The 26,843-nt window shown below is 39.7% G+C and overlaps 1 protein-coding gene across 1 annotated transcript in view; it reads right to left on the minus strand.

Moving 5' to 3' along the window:
• The window catches only part of SPAG1 (sperm associated antigen 1), a 108,884-nt gene that overhangs the window by 24,046 nt on the left and 57,995 nt on the right, over positions 1-26,843 (minus strand). Inside the window, exons 12-13 of the mRNA XM_006859181.1 lie at positions 12,215-12,367; positions 5,662-5,828 (exon numbers count right to left, since the gene is read on the minus strand). Coding sequence (XP_006859243.1) covers positions 5,662-5,828; positions 12,215-12,367 — 320 coding nt within the window. The remainder of the gene's footprint in view (positions 1-5,661; positions 5,829-12,214; positions 12,368-26,843) is intronic.

Consider the following 26,843-nt stretch of genomic DNA (forward strand, 5'->3'; position numbering starts at 1 on the left):
GAGTGCAGGACCCTACTCAGAGAAACAGTGATGCTAGAGACGGAGGCAGAGATGATGACGTGCAGAGATGGAGCAGCTGGGGACTCTAGACCCAGAGTGGGAGAGCAGCTGTATGCTGATGACCAGGGGATAGGCTTGCAGGGTATACCCTTTGGTTGGTTGATGATGCATGGAGGGGATTGTAACCACAGAAATGAAATAATATACGATAGGATGAATGTAAAGCTAATGTTCTCCCATGTAAACTATCACATAATTTACAATAAAACATTAAAATACAAAAAAGTATGCAGAAAAAATGGAATGAAAAATTTCCATAAACTGTTGAAGCCCACCCCTTCATGTAATATAGTCCTGATCCAGATTCCATCAATATCCCTTACAGAGATGAAAAAACCAATCACCAACTTTAGATGGAACGGATAAGAAAAGCACTACTAAAGAATGAGAACAGAGTAGGAGGCCTCACACTTTTTTTTATCTCAAAACCTACTGTACAGCTACAGTATTCAAAACAAGGGCAGACAGATCAATGTAACAATTGAAAATGGAACAGATGTAAATCCACCCACTTATGGACAGCTGATCATCAACAAAGGCCTGATAGCCATTAAATGTGAAACACGTGGATGGCCTCCTTAGTAAATGGTGTGGTCAACAGTAGATATCTATTTGCACAAAAATGAAACAAGTAAAAAAACATACTGACAGAAGATAAATTAGACAAGGACTGTGTAAAAATTAAAAATTTGTTTGCATCAAAGACTTCTCTAAAAGAGTTTAAAAAGAAAAAAAAAAGTCTACAGACTGGGAAAAATAATTTGGCAATGATAAAGTCGAAAAAGGACTTAATCTCTAAAATGTATAGGAAACTTCAGTGCCTGAAGAACAAAAAAACAGACAATTCAATTAAGAAGTGGGCAAAGACACAAACAGAAATTTCACCAAAGAAGATACTCAGGCGGTCAACAAGCACATGAAGAAATGCTTGTAATCATTAACCAAAACAACAATGAGATATCTTCTCACCTCAGCAATACAATATTACAATATAATCATAATAAGCAATATAGAATGTGACAGAAAACAACACACGCTGGCAAGGGTGTGGTAGGAATGTAAAATGGTGCAACCATTGTGAAAAATGGTATGGCGCTTCCTTAAAATGCTGGAAATAGAAATATCATGTGATCCAGCAATCCCATGACTAGGTACATAAGGGGACTTCAAAAAGTTTGTGGAAATATTCCATTATCTTTTAGTTCCATTTGTCCACAAACTTTTTCAAGTTCCCTTGTATGTCTTAGAGAAATAAGAGCAGGGACACGAGAATAGGTAAACGCACACTCACGTTCATTGCAGCATTATTAACAACAGCAAACACATGGACACAGCCTAAGTGCCCACCAATGGGTGAGTGGATAAACCAACTATGGTGCATACACATAATGGAACACTATACAATGATAAATCCGTGAAATACCTCACAAAGTCAAAGAACTTGGAGAAGATTATGCTGAATGAAATTAAGTCAATGACAAAACCACAAATACTGTATGAGCGAGCCCATTATTAAGTCAAGGAAAGGTTACACACAGAAAGAAAACACCCTTTTATGCTTACAAAGGATGAGAGGGGAGAAGAGGGAAAATCACTAACAGATAGCAGACATATATTAATCTGAGAGAAGGGACAGGCAATATATAATAAGGATGATTGATCAGCTAAACATCCCTAAGGAAAAGGAAGACACAAAGAGGTGCACAGAGTTATAAACAACACAGTAAATACTATTATGTATACTATCTTGCATTAATAACAAACATTAATCTAAGAGTAAGTATGTAGGCAGATAGGAAGAAGAACAGGTATGGGCAGAGCAGGAATACACCCACAACCATATATAGGTTTGCCGATGGTATTTCTACATATATATTTATATGTGCCATAAACATATCTAGGTATATGATACTGCAAACAGGTGGCAAAGTTAGGAAAACATTTTATCCACAACCAAACACCTTGAGGGAATGAGTCACTGGTCTGAGGAGTCAGGACTATAGTCAGAGGGGACATGAAGATCAACTGACATGAGTCCATAAAGACAATGTTCTACATCTTACTTTGATGAGTAGCCACCAGGGTCTTAAAATCTGTTGAGTGGCTGTCTAAGGTGCAACTACTGTTCTTTCCTGTCTACCTGGAGCAAAGAAGAGTGAAGTAAATCAAAGACACATGGAAACAATTCGTCCAGAGGACTAACGGACCAACGCAAACCTCAGCCTGTGCAGTACAATGGGCTAACTCATATGGCTCTTCTACCACAATCCCTGTAACTCCTACCACACGACTTTTTCCTGAGAGCTCTGGATAAGAAACTGTGGGAGAAGATGCTAACAGGGTGATCTGGCTCTGCTGTGATTGCTCACAAAGGTCACTGTGATTGTAAAAACTTGGAACTCTAAAGTAAAAATGAGTCATCTCAGACAGAAGGGAATCTCACTACCATCAAAGAGGAAACGCCAAAAGTAGAGTGTGCCCTTTGGACCCTGAGTGAGATCCCTGCACAATGAACCTCCTTGACAGAAGGACAGAAAGGAATGGCAGAGGAGCAGCAGCAACAGAACCAAGAGTCAAAGCATAAGACACACTGCTGGGCTTCCCTGCCTGCCCAGGGAGCAAGTAAAGTTACGTGACTTTGGACAGAAGGGTTGCTTGCAGACTGGTGTGACGACTTCAGGCAAGTCACTGGGAGTGTCAGGTTTGCTGACCCACGGAGCTAGACCTGAGTGTCTTCAGGATGAAGATTCTGTAGGAGGTATGTCCTGGGAACATTTATCAACAGCCCTACCAGAGCTTGGTGATATTGCTGGAGTAAGCTCTGGTAGCATAGTGGTTACGAATTGGGCTGTGAACCTCAAAGTCAGCAGTTTGAAACTACGAGCTGTTCCACGGGAGAAAGATGAGGCTTTCTGCTCCTGTAAAGATTTACAGCCTTGGAAACCCTTCACAGGGTCACTGTGAGTCAGAACCGACTCCACGGCACATCACCACCACGAACCAGGCCAGAGGCCAAGGGCCAGTGAGAAGCCTGCCTGTGGGCCTGGCTGAGGAAAGGATGTCTTGACGAGAAGAACTGTGCTCTGAGCATTTCTGTTCCTGTGGGCATGTCTGAGTTCTGTGTGGTCACTGCAATGAATTACTGAGTCAGCTAATGAGAGACAGCCTTGGGAGGGATGGCTGTGGTCACTTTTTTGCAGCCTTCACTATCAACTGCTCTAATCAGAACCACAGAAGGCCCTGGACAGAATGGGAGAAAAATGTAGAGCAAAATTCAAAATAACAAAAAAGACCAGACTTACTGGTTTGACAGAGACTGTTGTCCTTAGATACCCTTCAAGGCTAGACCTGAACCCAGCCCCAGAAATCACCTTGCAGCCAAATCACAGACAGACCTACCAAATGAAGAATGACACCAGTGAAGAATGTGCTCTGCAGGACAATTAACCATGACACCAGAAAGGCAGCATTTTCCCCAAAACAAATCTCAGACAGCAAAAAGAGGCAAGCAAGATGGACAAATGGGTCCAGGGAACCCAGGGAGGAATGTGCTTTGTAAATTTTCACCCGAACCACAATTGAAAAAAAAGGGAAAAAGATAACCTATGGGACAGTCCTAGTCTGCCCTAGAAGGTTGCTATAAGTTGGAATCAACTCGGTGGTGGTTGTGTGCCACCGAGTAGGTTCTGACTCATAGCAACCCTATATAGGGTTTCTGAGGCTGTTAATCTTCCTGGTAGTAGAAAGTCTTACTTCTTTCTGAGGACTGACCAGTAGATTCAAACTGCTGACCTTGTTGTTAGCAGCTCAGATGGAAATCCATTATGCAACCAGACCTCCTTGGAGTCCTGGTGTGGCACTGTGGGTTAATGCGCCAGACTGCAAAACCGTTGGAACTGCAATGTCAGCAGTTCAAGCTCACCAGCTGCTCCTTGGAAACCCTATACAGGGTCGCTATGGGCCAGAACTGACTTGACAGCACTTAACAACAACAACCAGAGCTCCTTAACTCAATGGTGATGGGTTTCATATCCATTCTCACCAATAATTAGTAAACAATCTAGATAGAAAAAGGAGCTCTGGTAACATAGTGGTTACGAATCTGGCTGCGAACCTCAGGGACAGCAGTTCAGAACTACCAGCTGTTCCGCGGGAGAAAGATGAGGTTTTCTGCTCCCGTAGGAAACCCTGTACAGGATCGCTATGCGTTGGAACCGACTCCACAGCACACAACAACAGCAACATAGATAGAAAAGTTTACAAAGAGCTGATTATACTTGTGCTTAGGATTGTTCGATCACTGTGTGCGCTCTGTGGATTACTGTGCTGGACTGCAAAGTCAGTTTGAACTGCGAGATCGGTATTTCAGACTTATTAGCTGCTCCTTGGAAACCCTAGCCAGGGTCATTATGGGTGGGAACCAACTCAAAGGCACTTAACAACAACAATAACTTATGAATGGTACGTTCATTCTGTTAATAATAAACAGCTACCCTGTATTGAGAAAATGCAAATGAACTCTAGAAAACTAAAGATCTCCATGGTTTTCCTAGGCATGTGGAATCATCTAAAAGCGCTTCCAGATGGCCCTTGCTTCCATTTTCTAAGCAGTGAGGATGATGAGGGCTAATACTAGTCATTCAGAAAGCACAGCTCAGGGACCTCAGGGACTCTTCCAAATGAGGCCCAACCTGGATGCACCTAGAATCCTAAGCTGTGCTAAGGAGGCCTCAATTGGCCTTAAAGCTCAGAAGACATGAGTTGTCACATCTCTTAGACATTTATTATGCAAAAAGTAATAAGGGAAGCACTATAGGACTACAGATAAATTGCTGTTGTTGTTAAGTGCTGTTGAGTCGGTTCCGACTCATAGTGACCCTGGGTAGGGTTTCTGAGGAGCAGCTGGTGGGTTTGAACAGCCGACCTTGCAGTTCAAACCAACCTTGCGGTCCAGTGCTTATCCTACAGTGCCACCGCTATAATATAAGGCAGGAGGTACCCATTATACACTTCTGCTGTGTTTTTTGCAATTATTTTAAACACATCCATATTACTTTAGACTTGCCACACACATGGCATACTACAAAACTATATACTTCTTTTGATACAAAGGGGCTTCAAAAAGTTTGTGGAAAAATTCCATTATCTTTTAATTCCATTTTTTACATAAACTTTTAGAAGCCCTCTCATAACACTGATAATTTAAGTGGACAGTTAGGGTACACTCTGATGTGTCTCGGAAGAAATGTCTGGGGATGTACTTCCAAAAAAATCAGTCACTGAAAACCCTATGGATTACGGTTGTACTCCAACACATAGGGTTGCCATCTGTTGGCTTGACAATAACTACACAGGGTTTACAAAAGTCAGCAGATGTGTTAAGTATTTTATATGCGTATCTCCATTTATTCCTGACAACAACCCCCATGAGATGGGTATTAATGTTCTCTCCCTGTCATGCACACTTGAACACTGGAGATATGAAGACACTTCACAAGACTACGTACTAGACTTCATCTATGATCTCCACTGTGAAAACACACACACACACACACAGGGCTCAAGATAATCTTCAGGAAAAATAAGGGTGGGCTTCCACACCTGGGACACTTGGTTGGTGATGGCTGCTGGAATCTCCTGCTTGGGCTGAGGTCCTCTCTGCTGTCGGGTGCCAAGCTCGCAACTGTGCAGAAGTGGGCACAGAGGGGATGGGTGGCAACTTCTCCCGCCAGTTTGGTCCATCCAGATCCATTAAAAGTCTTGTAATCCTGAAAAGAAAATGTGTTTTCGCTATTGATTATGTAGCTTGCTATTTTTTAGATCACTAAAGGTCATTATCAAGAGTAAGATTTACAAATGCTTTGCAAATGTTCACTTCCTTGTAGAAATATACAATCTTGAGCAATTTTCTGTCCATATCAATTAAATTGATTCAAAAGAACTTTTAGGAATTGTCACAAACTAACTTTAGACCATTTTTTAGTTAAGAAATAATTAAAGATTTTGCTATTATGTTAAAAAAGTTTTTTACATGTGTATCGGAAAAAAACTTGATGGCATTTAAGAATGTATACAATAAAATCTTTAACTTTTATAAAAGTTCAATCTAAAACTAAAATTTAGAACGCCTAGGAGAAATGTCCCCCTAATATTTAATATAAGTATTAAATTTATAATGAATGATTCTTGAGAATAATCCAAAGTACTTTAGAATCGCTAAAACTGAGAAGGGCTAGCTGTCACATGGCTATTCGTTTTCTTTTTTTACTTTGTGAATTGAGGGTTTACAGAGCAGCTCATCAGTTTTATTCAACAAATCACACACTTCGTTTCATCTCAGTGACTCCAATCTCCTCAGTGTGACATCACTCATCTAACTTCCTCCCTGTGATTCTTATTTCTACTCATCCTTCTTTCCCAGTCCTGAATTTTGTCTGTAGGTAAATGCTGCCCTTTTGCTTTCAACGGGTTGATGATTCAGTGATGAACATATCTCACTAGTGTTGTTGTTACCCTATATGCTTATTGCGTGTGTATGTGACTGAAAATTGAGCCATGGGCATGAGTTCAGTTCCAGACCTGAAGGGTGACCAAAGGCCATTTGCTCCCCCAATCTCTGTCTGACCAGTAAGCGTGGCCTTCTTTACGATTTGAGTTTTGTTCCCCGTTTTCTCCCACTCTCTCCAGGACCTTCTAATGTGTTCCCTTCCAGAACAGTTGGTAGTGGTAGCCATGGACCATCTAATTCTTCTGGTCTCAGGGTCATGGAGATGGATATTTACAAGGTCATTAATCCACTGGACTAATGGTTTCCAAGTGTCTTCAATTTACATCACTCTTGTTTCCTCCAGACACACAGAGAACAACAGTTGCACCTTAGGTGGCTGCTCAGAAGCTTTTCTGCCCAGTCGCTACTCACCAGAATAGGATGTAGAATATTGTCTTTGTGGACTGTTTTGGCATGTTGCATTATGTAAAAAAAAATTTACATGTGGTTATGACAGTCTTCTTACCTTGTAATCTTTTTTTTTTAATCTCTAAATGAATCCACCTATTCTGTTTTCATATGCACAAAGGTGAGGCAATGGGATATTGGAGTCCATTACTGTTGTTTGTTGTTTAGTGCCGTCGAGTCGATTCTGACCCATAGCAACCCTGTATAGGGTTTCCGAGGAGCAGCCCACCTTGTAGTTCAAACGGCTTTGCAGTCTGACGCATTAACCCACAGCGCCACACCAGGACTCCAAGGAGTCCATTACTAGGGCCCCTGTATTAATGGCATTTACTAAATGGGCACCACACAAATTCAAATTAACATCAATTATCACTTTCTCATGATGTTAAACATAAAATGTCACATGTAGATTTTAAAACAAAATTGAATAAATATCTTTGGGATGAATCTCATTTAAAAAAAAAAAAAAAAGTATTTCTCAAGGCTGAGAAGTTTGTTACCTCAGAAGTTTCTGGTAGTCTTTGTGGGAGAAATGTTTATATTTATACACAGACTAATATAATATACATACTTTTCCTACAGGTCATTAAAGCGAAATTTCAGTGTCTGATCTTTGGTTATGATAACCAAATCTCATTGATTTTAGTGTAAAAAGATCACTTTGAAAATCCATGTATAACCACCCACAGTCGTACAAGATAAAGAAGCTCTAGGAAAAGAATTTTCAAGAAAAACTTGTTATTACCAGCAGAGAGGAAGGAAGAAGCAGCTGAAAAGAGATGATGTGTTGCCAGGGAGTAAATGAGTTTATGCAGGGGAATGTAACATATAAGATTCCTGGAGAGGAAGAAAGGGACATGGTTAACAGAAGGTACAAACAAAATAAGCACAGACGTTGAAATAAAATAATAATGGTAATAAGCTGCTGCTATTTTATTTTCCATGGACTAAAATAGATGGGAAAGCAAGCATCAATATGAGAGTCACAAAATGGGACTTTAAAAATAACTGGCTAATTTACATAAAAGTATATATGGCAAGACTTGAATTATCCTCCTCTTCTTAAAAAAATGATCTATCAAGAATCATTCAATCTAAAAACATGACTGAATCTTCAAAGTTACTTTGTCTAAAAGAGCAGCTTGAGGGCCAACCAAAGGTGTAATACAGAAGTTTCAGACATGAGGAGTCATGGTCTCTTAGCCACAGTACTTCTTCCTTCAATGCATCCGGCCTACTTCCATTCAACGGTATTTCCACAAACATCTTTTCATCAGACTCCTCCGGGTCAACTCTGTGAGAAGCTCTCCTTTACCCAAACATCTTGGGAAATACTAGGCACAGAATAGTGAAAACTAAAAAAGCAAATCCCTTAGCATATGAAAGAGATAAACTACTATGCTTAATAACACATTTTTAATTGAGGATATCTACTATGAGAAGTTCTGGTAGCGTAGTGGTTACGAATCGGGCTGTGAACCGCAAGGTCGGCAGTTCAAAACTTTCAGCTTCTCCGCAGGAGAAAGATGAGGCTTTCTGCTCTCGTAAAGATTTACAGCCTCAGAAACCCTGTGCAGGGTCGCTATGAGTCAGAACCAACTCCAGAGCACATCACCACCACCACCACGATGAGGTACTAGAACTATAAAGATTTTTGGTAAAGCATAAATCCTTTAAGGGATAGCAACAGAACAAGAATTCTTTAAAAAGAAAAAAAAGAGATAGAGGTGCACCATATACTCTACCCCTCATACCAAATGCTAAAATTAACTCAACTTGGACCAGAGAACGAAATATAAGAACTATAACCATAATTCTTATAATTTCTTAGAAGAAAACATAGAGGTAAGTTTCAAGACCTAGGTTTTGACAGTTGCGTCTTAGAAATTACACTAAGAACCATGAACAACAAAAGACAAATTGAATTACATCAAAATTTTAAACTTTTGTGCAAAGGACATCATTAAGAAAATTAAAAGACAACCTAAAGAATGGGGAAAATACTTAGAAACTATATAGCTGATAAGGGCTTAATATTCCAAATACGTAAAGAACCCCTTTTGTTGTTATTAAGTGCTATAGAGTTGGTTCCAAACTTATATCAGTTCTGACTCATAGTGACCCTGTATTGAGTTTCCAAGGAGCGGCTGGTGAGCTTGAACCGCCAACCTTGCAGTTCAAATCAACCTTGCAGTCCAACACATTAACACACAGCACTATACCAGGACTCTAAAGAATCTCTATGACCCCTACAACCCAACAACGAAAAGATTAACAGCCCAAATTTTTTAACATGGGCAAAGGATAAGAATAGACATTTCTCTAAAGATATACAAATGACCAGTTGCTGTTAAGTGCCGTTGAGTCGGTGCTGACCATGGTGTAGCGCTGTGGGCTACTGCACTGGACAAATGACCAATAAGCACATGAGAAGATAATCAACATCATTAGCTGTGTTTTTGGTCTTGAATGCAATGGAATCATAGTGACCCTGTAAAGGGTTTCTGAGGAGCGGTTGGTGAGTTTGAACTGCCAACCTTGCAGTTCAAACTGACCTTGTGGTCCAGTGCATTATCCTGCAGCACCATGCCAGGACTCCATAAATAACTTCAGGGAAAAGCAAATCAAAACCACGGTGAGATACTACTTCATACCCACTAGGATGGATATGATAAGAAAAACGAAAAATAACAAATACAGGATATAGGGAAATTAAAACCTCCTCCATTGCTGGCAGGGATGCAAAACGGTGGAGCTGCTGTGGAAAATACTTTGGCAGTTCCTCAAAAGGTTAAACACAGAAATAGGTACTGTTGTTGTTGTTAAGTGTTACCGAGTCGGTTCCAATTCATAGCAAGCCCACATAAGGTTTCTGAGGCGGAGCCGGTAAGTTTGAACTGCCAACCTTACAATTCAAACGGACCTTGTGGTCCTGTGCTTTACCCTACAGCACCATGCCAGGACTCCAGAATTACTATATCATTCAGTAATTCCACTCCTAAGTACATACCCAAAATACAGGAGAGCAGTGACTCAGATACATGCACACCAATGTCCTTTGAACACTATTCACAACAGCCAATAGGTGGAAACAAAGCCAGGTGTCGTTTTTCATAAGATGAGTGGATAAACAAAATGTGACATATTCACACAATGGATTATTACTCAGTTATACAGAGAAATTAAGTTCTGATACATGTTATGACATGGGTGGACCTTGAAAATAGTAAGTCAACACAAAAGGACCGATATTGTATGATTTCACTGATATAAAATATCTAGAATAGACAAACACCTAGAGTCAAAAATACTTACCCAGGGCTATGAGGAAAGACATAGATTTATTGCTTAAGAGATGTGCATAAGAAGAAAAAACAGATCACATGCAGTAACAAGGCAGTGACCAGGACAATGGCTCGGTGAAATGGCCTCATCTCACAAGCTAGAGATCAAGGAAGCTGTGACTGTCTTGATCTAGTCTACCCTGCCACACACCTGCAAAACCAATACATATCCCTTTCACTCTTATCAGACTGGAACTAGACAGCTTCCATGAGGCCACAATATAGATGCTGCAGGAAATGGTTGTTTCTCCACAACAGGCTAGGACCATCTAAGGAGGTAAGGCACGATTTTTTAAATGATTCACCCAAAATAGGCCAAAATTCTCATTTTCCATAATTTTGTTCCAAGTCTCTTCACTTTCTATCAGCTCTCTTTAAAGACCATCTCAAGAACTCTCTCCATGAAGATTTTCCAAACAACTGGAGCCCACACAAATATCACACAAACTTTCCCTACAGTTTTCTCAACTGAAATGTCAAGATCCAATCTTTGGTGATGACAAGGTATAGACAAAGGTGGCCTGAGCTCTCTGTGGCACCCCCACCGACCTTATCGTCTTCCCTTAAGTTCCCCCTCTCCCTCCAGCTAGACCTCAGGTAGCTTAAAGACAGAGAGCATGCCATTTTTCCTGTTGTGGAATATGGGTACACTAGACCACCACTATCACAGTGCAGCACAAACACCTGAAGCTCTGCTCTAAGCAAAATGAAATCAGACAGAATTACTCATAACTAGAAATGTCATCCAACTAGTACCTGTCACATTTCACCTGAAAGCAAGGTATGTTGTTGTAGTTGTTATGTGCCGTGGAGTCAGTTCTGACTCATAGTGACCCTGTACAGGGTTTCCAAGGCTGTAAATCTTTATGGGAGCAGAAAGCCTCATCTTTCTTCCGTCGAACAGCTGGTAGTTTCGAACTGCTGACCTTGCGGTTCATAGCCCGATTCGTAACCACTACGCTACCAGAGATCCTTGAAAGCAAGGTATAAAGTCTGGAAGTTCTTGCCTTCCCATTCTCACTCAAGAGACAAATACATCATTATGTAAATTAGATCCAAATTCTTTGCTATTTTACCTTTATAAATTAATATGCATCTTCGGTGAGTGTCTTCTTACAAGGGCATATAACACAAATGGAGTCCTGGTGTGGGGCTGTAATGAAGCACTGGACTGCTAACCACAAAGTTGGTGGTTCAAACCCATCAGTCATTCATTCCTCGGAAGCCCTACACAAGATCACTATGAGTCGGAACTGATTTGCTGGCACTTAACAACAACAACATAATACAAATATCAAGCAGGCTCATGAAGACATTCATTCTCCTGAGAAGAAACAGCAGGTAGATTTCTACTGACAGATGTGGTGGCCCATGGACATTTACAAAACTTGTAGGAGGAGACATTTCAAAGTGGCATTTTTCACTTCATTTTTGGATTTAGTTCTGTAATTAATACAGATTTGTGACATCAATGAAAACACTTTGCTAACCCCACAGATATTTACAGATACTAAATTAAATCTGTGCATTTTGAGTACCAGATATGAGCTATATCTGTTATTATTTAAAAAAAAAAAAAAAGGAAGTAGAATTTTCACTGAATGGTAATAAATGGACCAGACAGCAAATAATTTTAAATAATGGAAGAACAACTAAAAATGTATTAAGGAATAGTTAGAAGTTAAGTTAGAGAGACCCATGTGGTTTTAATGGAGTGAAAAGAAGACAACCTTTCATACAAAATACAGAACTGACAACATGTCTAACACATAGGCTTTCTTCCTGAAGGAGGGGGAGGGAGGAGAAATCTACCTTCACTAAACAGCCCTTCAATAGACGCCTGAGGCGGGGTTACCTGTTAATACTGGCATGTGCGAGTTGGATTCCACAGTCTATTTTCAACACTGTTTTATAATCCACATAAGCTTCCCGATACCGTTCTACAGTTTCATAGGCCAAAGCTCGCCGCAGAAGAGGCTTGACTGAGAATGGATGAAGATTCAGAGCCCTGAAGAAGACAAAAAATATTACAAGTGATTTATTCTGAAAATTACCCCTTAGTTTAGACCTAACTGAATGGACATTGCAATATTGTTGTTTAGTGCCATGGAGTTGATTTCGATTTGTGACGACCCACGTGTGCAGAGTTGAACTGCTGTGTTAGGTTTTCAAGCCTATGACCTTTCACAAGCAGGTCACCAGGCCTCTCTTCCAAGGTTCCTCTTGGTGGATGTGTATTGCCAACCTTTCTGCTAGGAGTCAAGTGCTTAGCCACTTGTGCCACCTAGGAACTCTCAAATATGTACCTGTCTGATATATCATCTCCGGTAACTGGTGCATACCAGATGGGAACACCAGTACCAACACCCTCTGGTAATTCCTATCCCCACTGAGATGAGAGCTCCCTGGCATGCGTCTCATACCCCTCTGGGCCCCAGCAGAGTACCAGGCACAGAGCAAACTTTCAACAGATGCTTGTATTATTGACAGATTAAAAAGAGAATTCTTGTTTGCACAAGTGGATTTAATAAGACATCTTCATACAGAACCATAAAAACTTGAATTCATTTGGTCAGATCAGCTCTCTAAAATTTAATAAAGTTTATTATCAGTTACTTGCTGAAAAAGGACTTCAAATATAGACTAGAAGGCAGAAAGGAATTCAACATATAATGATTTCTTATTGTCATAAATTTTCACCTTTCACTTTTTATGAAGTGCTTCCAATATTACTGTTGATGTATTTTAGGGTCAGGGTCTTTGGTTGTATTGGAAATAACTGTTCAAAGCTACTTTACTACTTAAAGTACTTCATTGTATTCTGAAATAGAGCCTACAATCTAAAGACTGTCTTTAAGGAAGAAAACCACTGTACTCCTAGTAGTAACAAAATTCCCTGAGGCTGTAAAGATGTATCCCATGCAGAGACCCTATGAAGTACATCCTTCCTAACCAACATCCACACCAGACCAGTTGCACTGGGTTTGCAGGTGTGCTCTCTCTGTTAACTCTGATGCGACAGGTAATTTATATGTCATATATTTAACTTGCTGTAAGGAAAGCAAGAGTGAGTGCAGCTTTGCTTAACTTGCCCCAACAGTCTTAGCAATTTGCTGTCTCTGTCTACAACGATTTGGCAAGGAGGAAGACATGATGGAGTTTCTGCTTGTGTTAGTCACTGCAGATGTTCTCATGTAATCTCATAAAAAACCTGCAGTATATTCACTTTATAGATGAGGAAACAGAGACACACAGAGTGACTTGCCCACAGGTGTCAGTCCTTTTGAATGAACACTCACAAAAGCAAGCACCATTATATTCCCAGCGCCCAGATCACTACTGGAGAGGCACTCAATTAGCCTGCTGAATGAACCTTCAGAGCCAACGTTCTTTCTACCATAGAACATATATTGTTGTTGTTAGTAAGTACCGTGGAGTTGGTTCCGACTCATAGTAACCCTGTACAGGGTTTCCGAGGCTGTAAATCTTTACAGGAGCAGAACGCCTCATTTATGAGACTTCAAATAGTTCAGGGAAAAGTGGAACTAAAAGATAATGGAATTTTTCCACAAACTTTTGTGAAGGCCCCTGGTACATAACACAGCAGAAAAAGGAAGTATGAGTCATTCGTCACCCTGACTCATTCAGGACGCCGACTCTGTGTCATACCCATTAACCTGATACCAAGTCTATTCCAATTATAGTGACCCCATACAAATACCCATGAGGGTGCACAGCACAACTCTGTAGCGCATAAGTCATTCTAGAAATGGTGACAAACCTAATTAGCATCATTTTTCTGAAAATATAGCCAATTTGGCTTTGACCAAGTGTTAGGACTGTGAGTAAATTTAATTATCTTCTGTCTGCTGTACTGGATTAAAAAATTTCTCTATAAAGAGCAAGTGTTACTTTTGTCATCAAACTTTTTAACTTTTTATTGTGAGCTAAAAAAGGTTTACAGAGCAGACCATCAGTTTTACATTCAACAAATCATATACTTTGCTTCATTATAATGATAGCAATCCCCTCTAATACCAACAGTATTAACTTCTATTCATTTTAACTCTTTCATTCCTCCCTGTATCTCCTACTATCTTCGTCTTTCTTCTGCCAATCCCCCTCTTGTATAATGCTTACTCTAAAAAATAAAATTAAGATTAAATAAAAATACATCAAAATTAAGAAACTATCTCCTACGACATGGGAGTTTTGGTATGACACTGTAGGATAAGCACTGGACTGCTAACCACAAGGATGACGATTCAAACCCACCAGCCACTCCTAAGAAACCCTATACAGAGTCTGTATGAGTCAGTAGTGACTTGATGGCACTTAACAGCAACAACAACATAATATGGGTGAAGTCAGCACAGTGTGATCAAGGTAAAGGAAGGCACAAGACGTACGCAAGAATAAAAGGCTGACCCGAGGAAGATGCAGATGTTTGATACTGAGAACAAGTGTAAATTGCTACCATTTGACAGGACAGACTTTTGCCTACGAATGCAGTAACTCAAAATTCCAACTGGAATGGAAGGATTCTTCATATCAAGGAACAACCCTGTTTCCTCAGTGTACTGGATTGATAAGGATGAGAAATTTAGACATTAGCTATCACAAATGGAGGAGGGGGTATACAAAGGCATGAAGTAGCTGGCTTACAAGTTTTCATGAGTGTGTTTAGTTGCAGAAGGTGAGGGGTGGGTAAGGTAGAATCTCCACTGAATAGTTTTTTTCTCTTTTCCAGATGGATCTGACAAAAGGGGATGAGGAATTACGGTGACAGGATTTTATGACTCAATTGTGAATAACTGTTAGCAGGATTAATTATGCTTGTCACAACTCTAATTGTAGAAGATGTATAAATGAAATCAGGGAGTATCTTTCATTTCAGGAACAGATGATCCTAGCACCATCAAGAAAGAAGAGCATGACCGGAGCATGAGATCCCAACCTAGAAAAGTGGAGACAGCAGAGTCGGTGGCTGTGTACCTGTAGGCAGGAGGCTGGCTGGCAGAATGTGCCCTTTGGACATTTAAATGAATACATACTTTTTTGTTTTATAAGTGCACATCAAATATTGTTGCCTTGCCCCTTTGTGTAATATAAGGTGTAATGGGGAGACATAGGGAGGAAGTATAATAAATGTTGTTGCAGGGAGGGGATTGTGATCATTGAGATGAAACAAGGTGCATAGTTTGCTGAATGTAGAGCTGATAGTCTTGTCTATAAACTCTCACCCAATTCACAATAAAAACTTAAAAAACAAAAGTAATAAAGGGATGGATTTGAGGGAGGTGGGGCTTGATGGCTGATTAGGGAGAGGCACTGTGCAGACTTGCACAAGCAGTAACAGAAAATACCAAATGAAGCAGGTTTGGAGACAATCCTGGAACTCTGAACTACATAAGAAGGAATATTTATAAGTACTTTAGGCTTTCTGCTAGTGAGATTTGTAGCAGAAGCAAGAAAAGTGGCGCTTTCTGAGTGGTGGCTGCCGGTTACATCAGGTGCAGCCATCTTGAGTGGGACACCCCGGATACAGCAGCAGGAGAGAAATCCCATCTTAGGAACCTGACCAACTGACAGGGTTAAAGATGCAAACAATCTTTCTTTCACTCATTTTTCTTTTTCTATCTGCACACCTGCATTCTGGTGACTTGAGGGGGTGCCTGAGTGAGTGAACACCTATTCCTGAAGGGTTCTACTGCACACATATGCAGATCTGCTCAGAAAAGATCACTGGGCCCAGAATTGAGGAAGGGAGAGGAGTCAACAGGAATAGCTTAAAACAGCCTGGCCAGCTGTGGAGCTGATTTCACTAGGAAAAACACCTGGACTAATCTGCTATGGGTTTTTTTTGTTTGTTTATTTGGTTTGGTTGTTTTGGTAGTGACAGTAGACTTTAGTGTCCAATAATTTTTTTCTTTTTTTGTGGCGATTATAAACTTTAGTGTCCAATCTGGCTTTTTTGTTTATTTGGTTTGTTTGTTTATTTTATTTTTTTTGGGGGGTGGGGGGGGGAAGGTTTCTCCTTTTACCTACATTATCCAAGAAGAGACAGCAATTGTAGTCATATAGCCAAGCTATAATCACACCCTATAAAATCCTACTATCTGGGCAAGAGTCAATACCAGCTGCTATACACCAGAAAGTGTAGATAATCAAACACATGCCAAAATTACTCTCAATTGTATAATGATAGAAGTGAAAAGAGAAGCTAATCTCTTTATCACACCTACCAGGAAACAGTCAGAAAGCTTAATAATACACCAACATACATTCATCTAATTATTGAAAAAGCCCAAAAAAACAACAGAAAAGCTCAGTTCATGTCCAGAAACAAGATAGAGTAGTTGAATCAAATGAGCTAGAGATAGACCTAGAATTCCCATTGGAAGGAGGACAGGCTTTGGAACTGCCTTATAAGGAATTCAGGTGAATGATATTGAAGTACATCTAAATATTCCACAGAGAGGTTGAGAAAAATAAGGAAGAAGTCAGAAAAGTACTACAGGAACAACCAAATAAGATAGAAATAACAATGGAAACAATTCAAAACCTGCAAAAAGAAGTCCAAACAATTAATAATAAAATATCAGAAATGGACAATATACTGACAGGGCAAAGGAACAGAACTGAAGAGACAGAAGAACCAGTGAGCTTGAAGACAAAAATCTCTCAATACTGCTAAGATAGAAGAGCAAGCAGAAAAAATAATTGAAAAATCTGAAGAAAGTCTAAGATTCATGTAGGACAACATGAAGTGGAATACTCTGAGAGTTACTGGAGTCCCGGAACAGGAGGGATCTCAGAAGACCACAGAGAAGACAGCTGAAGAGCTGCTGGAAGAAAATTTCCCTAATATCCTAAAATGAAAACATAAGCATTCAAGAAGCTGAACGAACACCAGGAAGAATGCACCCTGAAAGAAAATCACCAAGGCATAGCATAATCAAGTTCTTCAAATTCAAAGACATGGAGAGAATCCAGACAGCAGCTAGGGAAAAGAGCAGTGTTACTTAGAAAGGCAAGCAAATTAGATTAAGCTTTGGTCTCTCAGCAGAAACCCTGCAGACAAGAAAGCAATGGGTACATATAAAACCATGAAAGAAAAAAAACTGCCAGCCAAGAATCATCTAACCAACAAAGCTGTCAATCAAATATTACAGTGTAATCAAAACATTCCAGGATAAACAGAAGTTAAGAGACTTTGTCAAAGCCAACCCAGCAATTCAAAACATCCTAAAGGGAGTTCTTTGTACTGAAAACCAACAAGAACAGACAACAATCAGACTGAAATACACAGCAACATCACCCTGAACTCAGTCAACAGACATACAAGTCCAGAATAGAACAAAACTACAAGAACAAATTGAGAGGATCTGGTAAGTCAGTCTATGATCAAAACATTTACAATGTGAAAGAAGGGAAAAATAAAGGAACAGAGATCCAGGTGGTGAGGAGGTCAGGTAGATTGCAGGATAAAATAGACTCTTTTAAATGTAGGAAAAAGTTAATAGAAAATAGGGTAACCTCAAAGAAAGTTAGTACTTCACACCATATCAAGAACATGAAAATCCAGGAACACAGAAACATTAAAACTATGAAGAAATTGACAAGAGCACAAAAAAAACACAAACTCAGCACAGGAAGTCATGCAAAACAAAGAAATGAACAGCACCACAAAAAAACAAACAAACATAATGACATCAATTAATTTATACTTATCAATGAATACACTGAATGTCAACGGATTAAATGCAGGAGTCAAGAGACAGAGAGTGGCAGAATGGATAGGTAAACAAGATCCTTCAATATGCTGTCTGCATGAGACACATGTTACATACAAAGAGAAAAACAGATTAAAAGTTAAAGGCTGGAAAATATATATAGCAAGCTAATTGCAATATAACATGAGCAGTAGTGGCAATGTTAATCTCTGATAAAATAAACTTTAAGGCAAAAACCAGTATAAGAGATAAAGAACATTATCTCATGATTAAAGGGTCATTTTAACAAGATGACATAACTATAATAAATACCTATGCACACACTGAAACAGCCCCAAAATATATAAAGAATACCCTAATAGAATTGAAGAAAGAAATAAACAAATTTACAATACTAGGAGATTTTAATAAACCATTTCAAATAAGAATAGAACCAGGAAGAAATTTGACAAAAACACAGAGGAATTCAACAACACAATCAACCAACTTGACCTCATAGATGTGTACAGAGCACTCAACTCAACAACAGCACAATACACATTCTTTTCCAGTGCACATGGATCATTCTCCAGAACAGACCATGCGTTAAGCCACAAAACAAGTCTCCATAAATTCACAAACATCAAAATACCACACAGCATCTTCTCAGATCTTAATGCTACAAAAATAGAAATCAACAATAAGACGACCAAGGAAATAAAGCAAAATACATGGAAACTGAATAACACCCTTCTGAAAGGCTACTGGGTAGTAGAACAAATGAAAGGTGAATTTACAAAATTCCCAGAAACAAATGAGAATGAAAACACAACATACCAAAATCTTTGGGACACAGCAAAAGCAGTGCTGAGGGGACAATTAATTGCAATAAATGCACACATCCAAAAAAAAGGAAATCAACACAACATTTCCAACTATTAGAAACAGACCAACAAAGTGAAACTACAGTCACCAGAAGAAAAGAAATAATAAAGTTTAGAGCAGAAATAAATGAGAAAGAAAACAGAAAAACTATAGAAATAATCAACAGGACAAGAAGCTGGTTTTTCGAAAGGAGTAATAAAATTGACAAACCATTGGCAAACCTAACGAAAGAAAAGCAGGAGAAGACACAAATATCATGCATAAGAAACCACATGGATGATGTCACAACAGAACCAATGGAAATAAAAAAGATAATAACAGAATACTATGAAGAGTTGTTCTCCAAAAAATTTGAAAATCTAGAGGAGATGGATACAATTTTAGAAAAACACGACCTACCTAAGGTTACACAGAGTGAAGTAGAAAACTTGAACAGAATTCTATGAATAGAAGAAACTCATCAGGTCATCAAAAAATTCCCAACCCAAAAAAGTCCAGGTCCAGATGGCTTCACTGATGAGTTTTATCAAACATCCAGGGAAAAGCTGCCACCAATTCTACTCAAATTATTCCAGAATATACAAAAGGATGGAAAACTTCCTAAAACATTTATGAAGCAAGCATAACCCTCATCTCCAAACCAGGGAAGAACATCATTAAGAAAGAAACTTATAGACCAATTATCTCTCATGAACATCGATGTAAAAATTCTCAACAAAACCCTAGCCAACAGAATTCAACAACACATTAAAAAAATAATACATCATGACCAAGTGGGATTCATATCAGGGATGCAAGGATGGTTCAATATCAGAAAAAGAACTAATGTAATCCACCAAATAATTTTTTTTTAAAAAAAGGCAATGCACCACATGATCATATCTGTTGATGCAGAAAAGGCATTTGAGAAAATCCAACATCCATTCCTGATAAAAACACTCAACAAAGTAGGAACTGAAGGGAAATTCCTCAACATAATTAAGAGCATATACACAAAACTAACAGCCAATATCACTCTTAATGGAGAAAAACTGAAAGCCTTCCTTTTGCAAATAGGAACCAGACAAAGATGCCATTTATCACCACTCCTATTAAATACTGTGTTGGAAGTCTCAGCCAGAGCTATAAGGTTGTTGTTGTTGTTATGTGCTGTGGAGTTGGTTCTGACTAATAGCGACCCTGTACAGGGTTTCTGAGGCTGTAAACCTTTACGGGAGCAGAAAGCCTCATCTTTCTCCCATGGAGCAGCTGGTAGTTTCAAACTGCTGACCCTGAGGTTCACAGCCCAACTCGTAACCACTATGCTACCAGAGCTCCTTGGTAAGATAGGGAAATTAAAGGCATTCAAATTGGCAAAGAGGAAGTAAAACTCTCTATTTGCAGATGATATGATCCTACACATAGAAAATCCCCCAAAGACTCAGCAAAAATACAACTCACTGGAAGATTTAGCAAAGTGGCACAGTACAAGATCAACATACAAAAATCAGTCGGATTCCTCTATACTAACAATGACAGTATTGAAAAGCAAATTAGAGTGGGATAGCTGGTGTCCCAAGGCGGGGATTGCAGTCATTGAGATGAAACAGTGTAGAATTTACTGAATTTGTTAAACTGATGATCTTGTCTGTAAACCTTCATTCAATTCACAATAAAAAATAAAAAAAAAGTAAATTAGGAAAACAATACCATTTACAATAGCCACCCAACATATGAAATATTTAGGAATAAATCTACCCAGAGAATCAAAAGACCTATGTTGTTGTTGTTATGTGCTGTGGAGTCAGTTCTGATTCATAGCCACCCTGTACTGGGTTTCCGAGGCTGTAAATCTTTACGGGAGCAGAATGCCTCATCTTTCTCCCGCGGAACAGCTAATAGTTTCGAACTGCTGATCTTGCGGTTCACAGCCCGAATCGTAACCACTACACTACCAGAGCTCCTTACTTATGGATGTAGTAGCTCAAAATATCAAACTAGAGGGAAAGAGTCTTCATATGAAGGATCAAACCTATTCTCTCTGTACAAAGGGTTGATAGGGACAGACAACTTAGATATTGGCTACCTAATAATGGGGGTAGAGGGGTTATAAAGGCATGAAGTGGTTGGCTTATAAGTTTTCAAGAGGGAGTTTAGTTTCAGAGTGTGCAGGGGAAGGTAGAATCCCCATTGAACAGTTTTCCTCTTATCTAGATGGGTCTGGTGAAAGAAGATGGAGATAGGATTCATTTAAATCAATAGTAAATGTTTTCATATCTAATTGTGATTGTCACAACTATAAAGGTAGACGTTGTGTAACAAAAAGGGGGAAGAGCTGTGTAACAAAAGGTCTAAGAACAGAGGACCTTAGGACCATCAAGAGAGAGAGCATGAGTGGAACATGGGACCCTAACCAGAAAAGCAGTGACATCAGAGACGGAGGCAGAAGTGATAGCATGGAGAGACTGAGCAGCTGAGAACTCTAGACTCATGGAAAAGAGAAAAGCTGTGTGCTGGTGGACAGGAGGCTGGCTTGCAGAATGTGCTCTTTGGTTGTTTTAATGGTTATGTATTTCTACATGGGTTTATTTTTGTTTGTTTTGTACATCAAAAGAGGGGGGGAGGGTTTTCTTGATGAACGAAACAATCTATGATGGTTTTGGAGGAGGAGGAAATGATACATGCACTAGAGGATAGACATGTACTGATATGGGTGACAGGGCAGGCAATCTACAACCAGAGGGAGGTTGGCAGAGGAAAGAAGGGGGTGGCAGGAGACACAGGTAGGAATGCAGTGGTTAACGCGAATAGTGGTAAATGCTGTTAACTGTTTTTAACATGGAGGAGAATGCAACCATGTAATGAAGCAAAGTATATGATTTATTTAATGTAAAACTGATAATCTGCTCTGTACACCTTCAGTTAATTCACAATAAAAAGTTTAAATTAAAAATAAAGGGCTGTTGCTGCTGCTGCTACTGCTGTGTGCCGTCCAGTAGGTTCTGCCGCATAGTCACCCTGTACAGGACTTCTAAGGCTTTACATCTGTAGAGAGCAGAAAGCCTCATCTTTCTCCCATGGAGTGGCTGGTGGATTTGAACTGCTAACCTTACAGTTAGCAACCCAACACATAACCCATTAAGCTACCAGGAAGAATACAGGGCAATTATAGTAAATTCTATAACATGCACCATCCTGCAACAGAAGCAACACACAATGGTTTGTGAAGGGACACAAAGGCACACACGTATGCTAAATTGATGTGGGAGGTCATATGGAAGTACATACATGTGCATCTGTGGGTATTTGTATATCCATATCCATATAAATAATACAGCACATAGAGGGAAGACTTGGGAAAACTTACCAGATGTAGCCAAACATTTTATGGGACTAAGCTACTGTGACTGAAGGCTAAAAACCTACGTAATCTCAAGAGGATGTCTAAATCAACTGGAGTAACAGTCCATTAAAATAGCGTTGTTGTTGTAAAGTACCATAGAGTCGGAGCCAACTCACAGTGACCCTATGTAGGGTTTTTAATGAGGGCTGGTAGGCTTGAACCACTGATCTTGTAGTTTGCAGTCCAGTGCTTATCCTACAGTGCCATACCAAGATTCTAAGATAGTATTTGTTGTTGCTAAGTGCCGTTGAGTCGGTCCCAGCTCATAGCAACCTTGTACAGGGTTTCTGAGGAGTACCTGGTGGGTTTGAACTGTCAACCTTGTGGTTTGTAGTCCAGTGCTGATCCTATAGCATCATACCAAGATAACACTGTTGTTGTTGTTAAGTGCCGTCAAGTTGGTTCTGACCCAGAGCAATCCTGTATAGGGCTTCTGGTTGAGCTTGAACTGCCGATATTGCGGTTCAAATCAACTTTGCAGTCCAGTGCATTAACATTATACACCGTAATTTTGTGAGTAACATCTGGGGTCTTAAAAGCTTGTGAGCAATCATCTAAGAGACAACTATTGGTCTCTCCCTGTTTGAAGCACAGGAGAATGGAGAACACGGAAGATTCAAGGAAGCAATGAGTCCAGAGTACTCATGGCACATATAACCTACAGCCTCCTCTAAGCAGATACCAGGAGAACTAGATGGTGTCCAGCTACCGCTACTGATCACTCCCACCAGGACAGCAATGGAAGTGCCCAGTTAGAGATTATTGTGAAAATGTAAACCAAATTCATATTCATAAAAAAAGACCAGCGCTAATGCTCTGATAGACACTGGAAGGATCCCTGAGATTACTGTCCTAAAACAATCTTATAATTTGCAACTGAAGCCATTCCCATAGGCAACCTTTCACCTTTATAGACGGGCCTATAAAATAAACAACACCAGGAAGAATGTGCTCCTTAGAACAATCAACGATAAGAGACCAAAGAGGCAACATCTGCCCAAAAGGAGAGATGAAAAGGCAGGGAGGGGCGAGGAACCTGCTGAATGGAAATGGGTCCCAGTCTAGAAATTGGGCTTCCAGTCAATGTCATGAAACAATTTGCTATGCAAATGTGTACCTAAGGCACAATAAAATGTTAAAAAGAAAAGAATCCTGTTGTTGTTCTTAAGTACCATCAAGTTGGGTCCAACTCAAAGTGACCTTGTATAGGGTTTCCCAGGAGCAGCGGATAAGTTTGAACCACCGATCCTGAAGTTGCAATCTGAACTTGCAATAGTCTTAAACATAGTCTAGCTTAATATTTGGAGGAGAAGGTTAATATTTAGATGGCGTAATGGTTAAGCACTCAGCTGCTGAAAGGTTAGTGGTTCAAAATCACCCAGCAGTGCCACGGGAGAAACGCCTGGCAAGCAGATTCTATATGATAGCCTAGAAAACTCTATGTTCTACTCTGTCATATAGGATAGGATCACAGAGTTGAAAATCAACTCACGAGCACTCAACAGTTTTGTTACTGTTAAGTATCACTGAATCAATTCCGACCCACAGCAAGCCAGTATAGGGTTTCAACCGCAAACCTTGTGGTTCAAACTGACCTTGCAGTTTCTCCTACAGCGCCACACAAGAAGTCCCAACAACACTGAGTGGATATGAACTCCATTAACAGACATGTCAAAGATGTGTCCTTCTCACAACCACTTTCCTTCCACAACACCTTCCACCACCCACAAATCAGGATAGACCTGAGCCAGTCTTGGAATGGACATGTGAGTGGGAGTGAGTGACCTCCCAGTCTAGGAAATGCAAGGTTTTTTTCCTTGTAACCACAATCCTGAAAATGAGTATGAGCTGATGAATGGAAGTGGCACTGTAGGATAAACACTGGACTGCTAACTGCAGGATTGGTGGCTCAAACTTACCAGCCACTCCTCAGAAACCCAGCACAGTATCACTGTGAGTCAGAACTGACTCTGCGGCACTTGACAAAAAAAAAATTTTTAATACAGAATTTTTTTTAAATGATAACATTTACATAGTGGGCTATCCAAGTTAACATTGTTATGAAGTGTTGTCCTGTCGGTTCTGACTCATAGTGACCCTGTACAGGATTTCCGAGGAGCAACTGGTGAGCTTGGATCACCAACCTGGCAGTTCAAACCTACTTTGTAGTCCAGCGCATTAACCCACAGCACCACACCAGGACTCCAAGTTAACATAATTAAGACTTTAAAAGGTCTCGTACATTTCAAGTTGCCATGAATCATAATCAACTGGATGACAACTAACAACATGAACAACAGTGTCAAGTACTCCAGAGAGACACAAAGGGAAGTAAAAACAGACAAATTAGTAGGCAATGCACAGTTACAATCTCTCCAAATATCATCAGTGGAAAGGCACTGAAAAAAATTTGGTGTGGTTTTGATGTTCTAAAATTCTCAAACGGATGAGAAAAGCAAGTTTTGGGTTTTTATTAGCTAATGAGATATATGAGAATAAAAAGTAATCTCTAGAATACTGATTTTCATTTTTATTCTTAGGCATCATCACCCTATTTTGTTTTTCATCTGGAAATTAGTAACAGAACCACAAAGATGCTGTGGTGAGGAGCAGGGCAAGGCCTGAAGTCCCTTGAGCATCTTCCAAGAACACCCTCTGTCCTCGCTACACTCTGAACAGTGGCTCTCAAAACATGCCCCCAGGAAACACTGATGTGTCTAAAAGTGGGTCCCAGAAGTTTACACATTTAAAATCAAATAGTCGTTTTTATCTCCCAAATTGCATAAAAATGCTATTTTCACAGGCTAGGTTCCCCTTCCCACTTACTTCAAAATTTCTAGTTGTTGTTTAGATGTTAGACTCCTGGTGCCACTGACTTGTCTAGTTCATGGAACACAACTCTTCCAGGAATAAACAATTAACTGAAAAGTAAGCTTCCTTTAAAATGGATGCAATTTTTTTGAGATGAAGATATATAGTCATATTTTAATGGGTAGAAGATAAACAGAAATTTAGAAAAAATAGTCTTTTCTGCTCATTATTCTAGTTTATGTGGGCTTGAACACATCCATTATCCCCACATGTTCTCAAGAGCACACCATAGCTTCTTCCAGTATTTAAAACAAGTTTAATATCACTGCTGAAGTAAAATTTCCTTAGTGGACATCAGCTCTATGCCCCTCATGCCGCTGCTGAAGTAAAATTTCCTTAGTGGACATCAGCTCTATGCCCCTCATGCTGGAACTCAGATGTCAGGTATTGAAGTACACATCTAAGTAGGTCAGTTTCTCCAGAGGTCAACAGTGACCAGCAGAGCCAGATTCCCTGGCCCTGAACACAGTTCTTATCTAAGGACACCTTACCTAAATCTCCCCTGCAGGCCTTCTCCTACACTTTACTTTTCCAGGACCAGCCCCGACTCCAGGCTCCCTATCTTTGACTCCCTCCTGGGTCTACACTGAAATGTAAGGAATTTCAGCTAGTACATTCTATTCATTAAACATTCTCATTTAAGAACAAAGTGATTTCACTGTTCTAGAGCAGTCCTAACTTGTAGGGCTCCAAGTTTTAACAAAAGAGTTCTGAATTCGCTCACAGTTGAAAGACCTACGGCAAAATTGTAGGATAATACATATAAGAAGACTTCAGAAAGTTCAAAATGAAAAATGGAATTTCTCCACAAACTTTCTGAAGCCCCCTCATGCATTAGAAAACACACTTGAGCTGAAAGGTTCTTGGCTGCAAATCATAAGGTTCCTGATGGCCTGAAAATAAATGCATATGGCCTTACTGGTTAGTTATGTGCAGCGTTTAACAATGTTTAACAACGGTCTCTCCAGGAAAGAAAAAAGAAAAAAAGCCCAGTTTGCCAATTTTTACTATACAAGTACTCCTTTCATTGCTGACTTAAAGCTACTTGGCATAAGATGGTTCACAAAAATGTGATTAGCTAGTGTTTATTTTAATTCTGAATATGTAAAATTGGCACTCAAAGTCTCAAGGCCTTTTTTTATACCATAAATATGCTAGCAAACTTTCACCCACATCCATACACTGATTCTGGCCCAATGAAAATAATAATGATTGTTCACATTTACAAACAGGGTGGAGTCCTGATGTAACACTGTGGGAGGATAAGCACTGCATTACTACCCCCAAGGTCAGTGATTCAAACCCATCAGCCGCTCCTCAGAAACCCTATACAGTGTTGCTATGAGTCAGAACCAACTTGACAACACAGAACAACACAACAGGGTGTACACATAATTTACTGTCCAAACTAGGACTTCTGATAGTGAAAAGGGATTAATATTAATAATTATACCAGACAACCAGACTAAACTAGAACTCTATCAGTCAAATCAGAATCGAACTTATTTTTAGATGCACATGGCTTCTTGTCAAAGGGTTTCTGAAGCAGACTTGTTGCTCAAGGGTAAAAAAAAACCCCAAACTCAATACTATCATTCATGTAAACATATTCACCAATTCCAGTATGTAAT

The sequence above is a fragment of the Chrysochloris asiatica genome, unplaced genomic scaffold, assembly GCF_000296735.1.
Source record: "Chrysochloris asiatica unplaced genomic scaffold, ChrAsi1.0 scaffold00031, whole genome shotgun sequence".
In the NCBI taxonomy this organism is placed as follows: domain Eukaryota; kingdom Metazoa; phylum Chordata; class Mammalia; order Afrosoricida; family Chrysochloridae; genus Chrysochloris; species Chrysochloris asiatica.